Below are 12,581 nucleotides of genomic sequence, written 5' to 3'. Positions count from 1 at the left end.
GATCCTGGGATCGAGCCCCACGTTGGGCTCCCTGTTCAGCAGAGAGCCTGCTGCTACTTCTCCCTCTGCCTTGTGCTCTCTCTCTGTCTGTCAAATAAATAAGATCTTTTTTTAAAAAAAAATTATTTTTTAATTATGGTATGTACATTAGTTAATAGAACACTTAATCAACTACAGTATAAGGTAAACATTTATATGCACTGGGAAATCAAAAAATTCATTTCACTTGCTTTGTTGCAATATTCACTTTATTGTGGTGGTGTGGAAACCAAAATTCTCCAAGGTATGCCTGTGTATGAAAGCTGATTTTGAAAAAAAGGAGTAACAGTAAAAGAAAGGTACATTACTTGTTGATATGATAGAATTAATAGAATCTCATTTTTCTCACCTACCAAAATGATAGATGATGTAAAATTCTCTGGAAGCCATCCACTTAAAACTATGGTGCTAGCTCTTAGCTGTTATCAGGAGTATAAATAATAAGAATGAAACAAGGTAAGATATTTTATAGCAACACATCCAGTTGGATAGCTTTCAGAATACTTACCTGCTTAACTGCATATCAATAGGGACAAACTAAAAATCAAAAGGAGGCATCCCGTGAATTCTAGAGTATTTGAACTAACAAATTTTTTGAAAGAATGCTGAAGATCTACTCCATCAAGTTTTGCACAAGTCTTGCATGAATATTTTTACATCTTGTTGATGATTTTAAAAAAAGAATGTTGCTATGAGCAAGCTGTTCCCAAATTGAATGCAAAATTTCGAAGTGTTGATTATTTTATCAAAACAGTTTTAATGAGACATGTGTAAAAAAGAAAAGCAGGGCACCTGGGTGGCTCGGTCATTAAGCATCCAACTCTTGATTTTGGCTCAGGTCATGATCTCAGGTTGGTGAGATCCAGCCCAGCGTGGGGCTCTGTACTGGGCGTGGAGCCTGCTTAAGATTTCCTCCCCTTCTCCTTCTGCCTTTCCCCACCATTAATTAATTAATTAATTAATTAAAAGGGGGTTAAGACCAAAAAAAAGAATGAAAGGCTCCCATTTGCAGAAGTGTGCCTTAATGTTGCAGAAAAAAAAGCAATTTCACCTTTGAACACCACTTTAGTAAAGGCTGTCAAATATGTCTTATTTAATCCTAACAGCCCTTTTAGGCTGGTGAGTTCACTCCTGTTTTACAGCCAATTTAACAGCTGAGGTAAGGTTAAAATATTGTCCCAATCGCTCACAAATGGCTGTAGAGCTGGAATTCAAGGCCAGATCTGAGTGCCCAGAACCTCCAAACTGTTTGGAGCTCCTGGGTCATATCCATTTTTTTTTTTTTTTTGAGGCAATCAGTTAAAAAAAAATACAAAAAAATCACCACCACCACCACCCCACAAAATGCTATATGTGTTAAATATTTACATTTAACAAATTATTGTTTAGAGCAGCAAGTATTTCAATAGAATCTGACTATTCCAAGATAAGGGCAGGATGTCCACAAGGACATTTGTGGTCCTGTGATAAGACAAACTGAATGTCATCTTTTAATTTGTAGGTTTATCTGGGCACCTGCATGTAGAATCTCATTTGGAAAGGTCAAAAACCTAAATTCCATCCCTTTGTGAATGTAGATGGCCGGCACCACCCCAGCCCTGCCCCAGACGTCTCTCCCGAGCTGCTACCGAGCAGCCCTGGAGCCTACTGAGCCCCACAGACCCAGCGGCGACTGGCTGCCCAGTGAGGACCACACACGCTGTCGTTCCAGCGTCCTGGACCCAGAACTCCATGGCAACAGCTGCTCTTGGCGCTGGAGAATTGTCACATCCTCCCGGTCAGACCAGCCCACAGGGGAATGGGCTTCGGGCTTTCCTCATTCAGAGATTCAGCAGTATTTTCAGTCCTCCAGGTCTTGTGAACTCCGGGGTGTTTCCATTTTCGGAATTAAAAAGATGAAAGGGAGCAGGGGTCACATGGCCCCTATGGCAAGGCCCCAGGAGGCCCCTAAAGAGGACTCAAACCCCCCCCCCAAGAGCACTGGGCGTGGAGCAAAGGGGGGGGGGGCCTCTGGCCGCAAGGCTCCACAGACCCCCCTCCCCCACGCGGCACACCGGGGCCCCGCCCCCGCCCCGGAACGCCCCGCCTCTAGCCCTAGGCCCCGCCCCACCTCCTTGGCAACCAGAGGAACGCTTTCTCCTTAGCAACCAGTGCTGCTCCCACCATGGCTGAAGAAGAGGAAGCTACTGCAGCCACGGAAAAAGTTATCCGGATCCAGAGAGTGTTTATAAACCTACTGGATTCATACAGCAGCGGCAACATCGGGAAGGTGAGCAGCGGTGGGTCAGAGTAGAGCCCCAGCCCCTAGCTCCCAGTCCCCCGACCTGGGGTCCCTGAGCCCGGCGCCACGGGACGCTGTCGGGGCCTTCCCTAAAGGAGGGTCCCTTGTCCTGGACACCAGTCCGCATGCAGACCCCCAGCTGGAAGCCCAGGTGTTTGGAGATTGCCGGTCCAGCGCTGGGTCCTCCCCCATTGATGAAAGGAAACTGAGGCTCAGAGGGAGGAAGGGGCTTGCCCCACATCACATAGCAAGTTGGGGGCCGGACCTGGACACAAAGCCCAGGTCTCCGGCCTCCTGAGTTCTTCTTACCCACCGCCACTGCATCTGAAGCAGACAACTGACAGATAAACCCAGTGGTCGTGCCGCCCAACCAAGCATATTCATTCATCCATGCCTTCCGCTGACATTTTGAGGGTCTGTTAAGTGCCAGGCACTGTTTTGGGCCCTGAGTCCCACTAAACTTCCCCACCCTTCATCGTTAGCCCTGGGAAATGAGGGTATTCTGAAAGAGGATCCTGAGACCCTTCATCTTAAAATACTCAGTAGTCAAAAGAAAGCCATAATTTTATAATTTCCCTGAGCAGGACTCGTTCATCTCAATTCTACCCTCTGGAGCTTCACAGAAGTGTAACCTCACCTTGGGCGGACTTCTGTGAGGCTAATGATCGTCCTTTCAGACAACACGTGCTACCTGAAAAGGATGTGGCTACCGTGCATACCATCCGTACCGGTTTCCTAGGGCTGTGGTCACAAATTACCACAAACTGGGTGGCTTAAGACAATGGGGTTTATTCTATCTCGGTTCTGGAGGCCAGAAGCCCAAAATCAGAGTGTGGGCAGGGCCAGTTCCTTCTAAAAGCTGTGAGGGAGATTCTGCTTCACAGCTCTCTCGTAGCTCCTGGTGCTTGCCAGAAATTCTTGCAACCCTTGGCTTGTAGACCCATCACTCCACCCTTTGCCTCTGTCCTCCCATGGTGTTCTCCTCAAGTAACTCTGTGTCCAAATTTCCCTCTTTTTAGGACACATTGGATTAGAGCCCATTCTAATCCAGTATGACCACATTTTAACTTGATTACATCTGCAAGGATGCTATTTCCAAATGGGGGTGGGGTGTAGGGGGCCACTACTCAACCCAGTACACCATCTAAAGCTGATCAGTCAAAAAAAAATATATAGATAGATAGATAGATAGATAGATTTAGATAGGTAATATACATGTAAAAATAGTATATCTGGTATATCGTGTATATGGCATGCAATATCGTATATAGTAATATATGTGACAGTGTTGTTAAAAAGGAAGCCACAAGGCCCAAGTGGAGCCATTTGCCAGGACAGCAAACCAAGACGTAATTGTAGTTTCAACCTCTCCAGGAGTGGAATTTTAAGGCAATCAGTCTGAAATTCTCTGGATGGCATCAGTGAGGTTATCTGTCACAGGGTTCCCTCCATTCCCCAAAGGAAGATGAGGTAATCTGCATAACCCCCCTTCCCTGAAGGAAGGTGACCTTGCTAAAACAATCCTTCCTTTTTTTGCTAATAACTCCTCACCCTGCCCTCCTTCCCATAAAAACCTTCCATTTTGTGCAGCTTCTCAGAGCTGCCCTCTACTTGCTAGATGGCATTGCTGCTCAATTCATGAATCACTTAGTAAAGCCAATTAGATCTTCTAATGTTCTCAGCTGAATTTTGTTTTTTAACAGTACGTACATTGTATATCATGTATCTACTACGAGAGACTAAAAATACATGATATATCTTCCACATTACTAGAAAAGCCAGGGGAGGGGCAGAGAAAGGGCAAGGACACAATAGGAAAAGTATATAACAAAATTCATTTATTTAAAGAAAGGAACCATTAAAAAGAGGTGTGTAGTATGAAGTGATTTATGTCTTTCAAAAAGATACAAATATAGAGAAGATAGATAGGTAGGTAGATAGGTGGGTAGACAAATAAATAGAGATGATCTATATGCAGAAAATGTCTCAAAATAGGGGCGCCTGGGTGGCTCAGTCGGTTGAGCCTCCAACTCTTGATTTCAGCTCAGGTCATGATCTCAGGGTCCTGGGATCGAGCCCCACATCGGACTCCACACTCAGAGGGGAGTCAGCTTGAGATTCTTTGTCTCTCTCTCCCTCTGCCCCTCCCACAGACGATAAGTAATTTTTCGAACAACCACGGTATTTCAGTGTGTAATAGGTACTTTGGAAGAAAAAGAGTAGAAGATTGGCTGGTGAGAGAGGGCAGCTGCTTTAGAGTCTCGGGAAAGGGCTCTCTCCTTAAAGCTGGCCCTTACCTTCACACCCCAGGTTGAGGATCGAGCCAGAGGAGCTACTCAGGGCACCGCAGAGCCAAAGGTTGGATCAGAGGACAGAGAGTTGAGGGTGCAGGGAATCAGGCCCCAGAGCAGCAGGCACAGGGCCCAAGGCCCACGAGATCTGGTGGCCCACAAACATGTCTTAATCTCTTTTAAAATCAGAAGGAAGCAAATGAAATTTTAGAGTCAAAGATGGTGGGTCTTTATGGCAATACAGTCATGAAACATAATTTTTAACATTTTTTTTTTCTTGGAAGAAAGGGCCCATGAAAGTCTGAAGGTGGACTCACTTAGCAGCTCACTGGTGCCTCACTCGTGGTCAGCACTCCATTGACTTTTGTTGCATAAATTAACGAAGCAGAATCAAACACAAAGAAGGGGTGCGGGGAGAGGCAAAGGCTGAGGGACAACCAGACTCCACTCAGAGTGCAGAGCCTGACAAGGGGCTCGATCTCACAACCCTGAGATCATGACCTGAGCTGACATCAAGAATCAGACACTTAACCCACTGACCCACACAGGTGCCCCCTGGATTATTTTAAAAAGGGAGGGGAGCTGATTGAGACTAGGAGGGTGGGAGGCAAGAGAATTTAACCTTTTTCTTTACCCCCTTTTGAGCTCTGGTTATTTTCTTACAGCATAATATTTTGAGAACAAAGGGTTTTCTTTTAATTTGTAGAGATCTTTTCCAAAAACTTATCAGTAACAGAATTTTTTGGTTATTCCTTGACTAACCTGGACCTCTAGTTCTGAAATGTTAGGGAATCGCTGTTCTCCATATCAAGGAAGGAGTTGGAATGTGAAGCATATAAAAGAAATGGAGGCTGGGTCTCTAGTCCTTAGTTCCCTGCCCAGCTGGGCAATGCCACCTGCTCCCCTGAGATCATGACCTAAAATCAAGAATCAGACACTTAACAGACTGAGCCACCCAAGTGCCCCTCTTTGTAGGGTGTTTTTGTTTTTGTTTTTTGTTTTGTTTTGTTTTGTTTTTGCCAACTTGATTCTATTTCATTATTCATTAAGGTAGCCACTGGCCACATGTGGCTCTTGAACGTTTCAGTTTGGCAAGTCCAAATGGAGAAGTGCCTGTTCTCAGTGTAAAATCCACACTGAATTTCAAAGACTTAGTATAAGCAAAAGGGAATATAAAAGATAACATATGAAATTAGTAATATTTTGAATCTGCTGGGTTAAATACAACATTATATAAATTCATTTCACTGGTTTCCTTTTACTTCTGTTAATGTGGCTACTAGCCAATTTAATTTACCAGAGTGGATAGCATGACATTTCTCCATTTCTATTAGGCAAGACCAACATGGTGACCGCAGCCCTACCCTGCCTGTTGCCAGAGCAAGGCAATATCCTTGCTACATGCTTTGAGCTTTCTGAGCCTGGGTTCCTTATCTTATAAAATAGAGCATCATAATAGTACACACTTCGCCGTGTTGCTGTGGTTGTCGTTAACTTCAGCGAGGTGCCAATGTACAACCCACCGGCTGTGTGTGTGCAGCACCTCTAGCAAGCCCTCCAGAAAGGTCCGTTTTTAGAGTCATTTCACTGACTGCCCTCACTCTACGTTGTTCTTAGTCTTTTCTTAATAAATGTTTGTTTCCTTGCAGTTTCTGTCTAACTGCGTGGTCGGGACTTCCCTTGAAGAAATTACAGAAGAAGAGGAGGAAGAAGATGAAAATAAGTCAACCATGCCGGAAGCCTCAGCAGCCAAACTGAAGGAAGGCACCTTCCAGATTGTGGGCACGCTCTCCAAGCTCGAAAGCGTTCGGCCCGACTTTGCTGTGGAGACGTACGATGTAAGTCTAGTCAGTTTTTGCTAAGAGTAGACCAAGGGCAGAGCCACCTCGAGCTCCAACACCTTATTCTTTGCTTCTCCTCTCTTCCGCAAACATGGGGGTGGGACAAGGTAAGGGGCAGGTGGAGACAGGTCCTCCTCTGATGGAGAGCAACCATTGTCTCCACTTTAAATATTTGCCTTGCCTGGGAGCAAAGAATTTAAGTTAGATATTCTTGGAAGGGATGGATCTAATCTAGACTTCCAGACTCATAAGATTTCTAAACTTGGGGTGCCTGGGTGGCTCAGTTGGTTAAGCGTCTGACTCTTGATTTCGGCTTGGGTCATGATTCAGGGTTGTGAGATCGAGCCCCACGTCGGGCTCTGTGCTGTGTGTGGACTGCTTAAGATTCTCTCTCTTCCTCTCCCTCTGCCCCCCCCCTAAAAAAATTTCTAAACTATGTTTAAAATGCATTCAACCCTACATTACCTAACAACCCTGGGCTATGGTGGGTGCTGACCTCTGTGAAAGAGAAACGTCCTTTGGTATTAAACCACTCAATAATAACGTATCATTCATTATGTTGCTGTCTTATTGAGAGACAGTGCTGCTGTTGTTGAAAACCCACCCCTGTGCTCTGGAGCTGAAATATAACATGAAGATGGAGTTTGGGGATAAAGAGGAACGATAGTTTTATTACTTTGCCAGGCAAAGGAGGATGCAGCAGGCTAATGCCTTCACAACTGCAGACGCTTCCAGTTAAAAAATGGGCAGAAGACAGGAACAGACAGTTTTGGAAAGAGGACATACAGATAGCTAAGAGACACTTGAAACGATGCTGAACTTCACTCGTCATCAGAGCAACACAGATCAAAACTACAATAAGGTAGCGCCTCCCACCTGTCAGAACGGCTAAAATTCACAAGTCAGGAAACAACGGTGTTGTCGAAGATGCGGAGAAAGGGGACCCTCTTGCACTGTGGGTGGGAATGCAAACTGGTGCAGCCACTCTGGAAGACAGTACGGAGGTTCCTCAGAAAGTTAAAAATAGAGCTACCTTACGAGCCAGAAAGTGCACTACTAGGTGTTTACCCAGAGGATACAAAAATACTGATTCAGAGGGGCACCTGCGCCCCAATGTTTATAGCAGCAATGTCTACAATAGCCAAACAATGGAAGGAGCCCACATGTCCGTCGATGGGTGAATGGATAAAGAAGATGTGATATATTTTACGCTGGACTATTACTCAGCCATCAAAAAGAATGAAATCTTGCCATTTGCAATGACATGGATGGGACTAGAGGGTATTATGCTGAGTGAAACAAGTCTCTCATAGACAAATGCCAAATGATTTCACACGTAGGTGGAATTAGGAAACAGATGAACATATGGCAAGGAGAAAAAGAGAGAGGGAGAAGCAAACCATGGGAGACTCTTAAGTATAGAGAACAAACTGGGGGTTGCTGGCGGGGAGGTGGGCAGGGGGATGGGCTAGATGGGGGATGGGTATCAAGGAGGGTGCTTGTTAGGATTAGCCCTGGGTATTATATGTAAGTGATGAATCGCTAAGTTCTACACCCGAAACTAATATTACACTGTATGTTAACTAACTGGAATTTAAATAAAAACTTGGAAAAAAAGCAAAAAACAAAACACTGCAGACCCACCCCACCCCGGGTAAAAGGCTGAGAGGTTTTATAGGAAAATACAGGATCTGAGTGGTTTCCGTAAGAATCCAGTCGGTACTGCCAGCCTTGCTCCTCCCATCTTCAAGGTGGTCTCCTGATGCCACTGGTGCTGGCCATCGGAGTCTCATTACTAAGTATACATTGAGGTCAGCGGGATGTCAATACCGATACCCAGTTCCTGGAACAAAGGATTCTACGGAAAAGCAAGTGAAGGGGGGGGGGTGCTTCTAGAATGAAGAAGAGAAAAATGTGTTCAGTTTAAAATCAAGCCCTGCTGAAGCACTAGCATATCTATCTTAATTTCCACCCATCTTTACATTTCTCTAGCGGTTTCACCGCTTCCCCATAACAAATGCTACCCAATCCTCGTGCTGCGACATTTAAATACCTGTGAGAGGGGTGTCCCTCTCATCACCCTGCCTGCCGCTCCTCAGACCCTACCGTACAACTTTGCACACACCAAAACCTGCCACAGGCTTTCCTCTTCCAACCCCACCCAGTCCTAGTCATCCATCAAGATTTAACTCGGGATATCACCTCCTCCAGGAAGCCCTCAGTGATTTCCACTTCTTCCTCAGTCCCAGTCTAGATACTGAGCTCTTTTCTTGTACTCCCATAGCATCTTTACCTGCCTACATCATCACACTTGTCACACTTCATGGTTATTGTCTGTCTCTTGTGGGTGGCCCGGACTACAACTAGCAACCCCTTGAGAATAGACACAGCACCTGACTTTTTCTCCTGCTCATCTGTGCATCTTTGGCCCCGAGCACATCGACCGGCAGAAAGTAGCTCTCAATAAACATTCGTGACATGAATGAATGAGTCCCCTCCTGCCATGCGAGGGAACTTTCTCCACCACTTACCCACTTTCACACTCTCCAGGGTCTTTGCTCACGACTTGCTGCTTTCTTTCCTCCTCTCCATGTGCTCCATGCTCACATCTTTCCAAGTGTCAATAACACTGCATTGCTCCCCCCCCCCACCCCGGGCTGGCTAACCTCCTCTTCCACTGCCCACCCCTACCGAGCCCAGCCACCACTGCCACATTCGCCGGCCTCACTCCTGCACTCCTGGCCACTTGTGAGTCTCGTGCCAGGAGGCTCTGCCCCCACCACATCGCAGGAAATGCCCTGGCCAGTGTCACCAGGGAGCTCCTAATTCCCAAAGTCCTGTCTTCCCTCGCTTCCCACGGGAGAAAGTCTCCTTCCCCCTTCCTCAGCCTTCACTGCCTGACTTCTCCTGTGCATCTGAATCTCCCTTTAAATGCAGTTTTCCCCTAATGGATGTCCTTCTTCAATCTTATCCAATCCTATGGCTTCAGCTCCCCAATAGGAGCCAATGCTTTTCAAATCTGTCTCCAGCCCTGTTGACCTCCAAATCCAGCTGCCCTCTAGTGCGCTCCCCCCAGAAGTCCTGCTGGCACTTCTAAATCAGTATGCCCCAAATTAAATTTATCACACTCCTCTGCAAACCTCTCTACGTTTTAGACTCCTCATTTTTACTAAGGACCTTGCTCTCTATCGGTTCAGGCTGTTTGGGACTGCAAGTGGAAGGGAAATGTGGCAACACAAGCTGGCTTATTAAATAAGGAAATTCTTCAGTTTATGTGGCTGGTGGTCTCAAGGAAGATGCTGTTTCAGGGCTGGCGTGATCCGGGGGCTGCTGCTGCTTTTTCTGCCCCTTCCTGGGCTCTGCCTTCCCTTAAGGGTAACTTCCTTCTCAGGTTGGCAGCAAGGCAGCAACAGTCCAGAGCCTTACAGTCACAAACAGCAACCCTTGTAGCCTCCAGACTGGGGACATGAATTTCTGTTGTTTAAGCCCCTCGGTTTGTGACACTAAGTGACAGCAGCCTCTGGAAATTAGTGCAGCTGGATGCAAAAGGCCTTAGGGAACCGGGCTGCGGAAACTGGCTGTCTGTGTGGTTGGGTTTAACAGGGATGCATTAGCCCTGCCAGGGTAGTCCTCTATATGGAAAGGCGTTCACCTTGCTTTTGTTCTTTAACCAAGTTATGTGGTAAGAGATCACGTCTGGTCTGAAATATTCTGCTCTAAAGCAACTGGTCAAGGAACTGTGGGGAATATCTGATCCTCAGGATAACTGGACTAACAGCAAATGCAAATCCTGATTTGGAAACGCAGGGTCCTCTGATGGTTGTCTTACTACCTGCCCACGGTAGGGCACTCCTAGGAAACATGCCGACATCCACATAGGAAGGAATAACTATTTAAAACATGATGATCACTAAAGTTACTGTTGTCTAATGGAAGAATTTTGTATTTTTACCCATTTAAAAGTTTCTGTATTTTTAAAACATTCCCAACTGTCAAGTGTAATAAGGCACCTTACATCTACAAAGAGGACCAATTAATTCCAACTTGAGGATTCTGAAACAATCCGCATTAATCACTCATCAGCACTTGTGAGTGATTCATGATATATAATGGCTCGAATAATCGTGCATAGAGTTGAAGTTAGTTTCAAATGCCTCACACATTTTCTTTCAGTGTGTTGTAATTCTTCCCTTCTGAATTGGGGTTTAAACAGCATGCAGAAAATAGTACCTAAGATCATTATGCAATTTTTAAATCATCTGTTCCCAGCTATTTCCATAAACTTATTTGTTACTTGGAAACTACACACAGAAGAGAGCCAAAATTTCATTTTAAATAGAAATCCTGCAAATGTTTTCCTGTAGGACATTTCATCTGCAGTATATCTAATTTGGTAATTGTCATTCCGGCTAAATATTAAGGTTAGCTCCTGGCAACAAATGACTGTCAATTCTCTTTTTCAGACCATCTCTCGAGAGCACCTTCTCATGCGCCTCCTGGAGTGTGACGTCATCATTTATAACATCACCGAGAACCCACAGCAGGCAGAGGAGGCCATCTGGGCAGTCTCTGGTCAGTGAACCGCTCTCTCCTCTCTCCAGGGAAGCTACTCTTGTGCAACTTCCTTAACCTTAGAGCCGTCTAGTGACCACGAGGCAAATTACGACCCCGGGAAAACCTGTCTGAGACCTACCCAAAATAAGAATGAAATTAGGCTAATGAATATGCCTTTGGATGGTGTTAAAGCTAAGCTGAGGCATAAGGAAAATCTTCGAGAGTTTATTTGAGCAAAACTTGATTCATGAGAGCTCGCCACATCGGAAGTGGTTCGGAGCTCTCCAGCAACGGAGCCAGGGGAGAGACAGACAGAGCAAAGGCGGAGCAAAGCAAGGGAATTATTGGATTGGCTATAGCTTAAGCATTTGCCCGACCTGGAAGAGCCTCGCTGCCGGTCGTGATTGGTCATCCTCGGGTTTTGATTTCCTAACCCTGTGGCCTTTACAGACCTAGGTTTTGGTTTGCTTATGGGGACTGCTATGGCCTTAGAGCCACCTGAGACTTAATGGCCTCCTTGAATTAATTGAACAATGTGCGCTTCTGAAGAATAGAACTGGTTAATCGTGAAAAGAAAGGAAACAGTAACTTTCAAAATTCAACCTGTATTCATTCTACAGGCACTGCTTAAGGAGGTAGGGTTAAATGCATTGGGAAGATACAAAGACAAACGAGGCAAAGATTATACCCTCAAAGTCCCTGTAGTCCCACGGGAGAGATGAGGCACACGTGAGGAACTTTAATGCAGGACAGAGAATGGCATGTTCACAAGAAAGGCATCACAAGACAGGTGTGCCTTTAAGAGGAGAGGACTTATTTCTATGAGGATTTGAGTCAATTCAACAAATGTCCACTGATAGCAAGGGTCAGCGAGGGCTTGGGCAGAATGCTTACATTTTTCAAATGCTTTCAAAACTGTAATGAACTCTAAGGACCACAGGTCTGAGAGAACAGGGTGATGTTTAGCAATTTGGGGCTGTTATGATTCATCTCTTGATTAAGTCGGGAGCAAAGGAGAAAGCGTATCAGCTTATTTGAATCAGCATCCTAGACTAGCAGGACAGCCAAAAAGACGCAGAGCACCTTATATTTGAATATTTTATACACATCAGTATTTTTGTTTCAGGCAGATTAGATCAGAGGTCAGCAAGCTTTTTCTGTAAAGGGCCAAAGAGTAAATATTTTTGTCTATTCGAGCCAACTACTGTGCTGTTGTAGCAAGAAGGCAGCCATAGACAATATGGAAATGATGGGCTAGGTTCCAATAAAACTTTATTTATAAAAAAAGGCAATACTTTACCAACCCTTGAATAAGATCAATAGCAAAGCAATATTTTAGCTGAAATTCAAAGAAATGGAATGCAGCCTCAGGAATGCCTCTACCACATTCCGGGAAATAGTGGAAAAGTACTGTCTGCGGATGTGTGGGATTCCTCAGGGGCTTAGAATGTTTGATTTCTCTTTTATAACTTGTGCCTACATTTCATCCAGTGAGAAACAAATCAAAAACACGAACATTGTATCGTCTTTTGAAGCAGAGCTTTTCTGAAAAGCCTACTTTCTGCATGTTGTCCC

General features: G+C 45.2%; 1 protein-coding gene across 1 annotated transcript in view; it reads left to right on the top strand.

Annotated features, from left to right (window-relative positions):
* The first annotated feature begins 2,159 nt into the window (after positions 1-2,159).
* AK7 (adenylate kinase 7) overlaps positions 2,160-12,581 on the top strand; it is a 56,188-nt gene continuing 45,766 nt past the window's right edge. The window contains exons 1-3 of the mRNA XM_026515339.4: positions 2,160-2,308; positions 6,261-6,449; positions 10,916-11,024. Of these exons, the coding sequence (XP_026371124.3) occupies positions 2,204-2,308; positions 6,261-6,449; positions 10,916-11,024 (403 nt within the window). The 5' untranslated portion in view covers positions 2,160-2,203. The remainder of the gene's footprint in view (positions 2,309-6,260; positions 6,450-10,915; positions 11,025-12,581) is intronic.

Source organism: Ursus arctos, unplaced genomic scaffold, assembly GCF_023065955.2.
Source record: "Ursus arctos isolate Adak ecotype North America unplaced genomic scaffold, UrsArc2.0 scaffold_25, whole genome shotgun sequence".
Lineage (NCBI taxonomy): Eukaryota > Metazoa > Chordata > Mammalia > Carnivora > Ursidae > Ursus > Ursus arctos.
The sequence above is the reverse complement of the archived record's forward strand: the minus strand, read 5'-3'. Positions and strand labels throughout refer to the sequence as shown.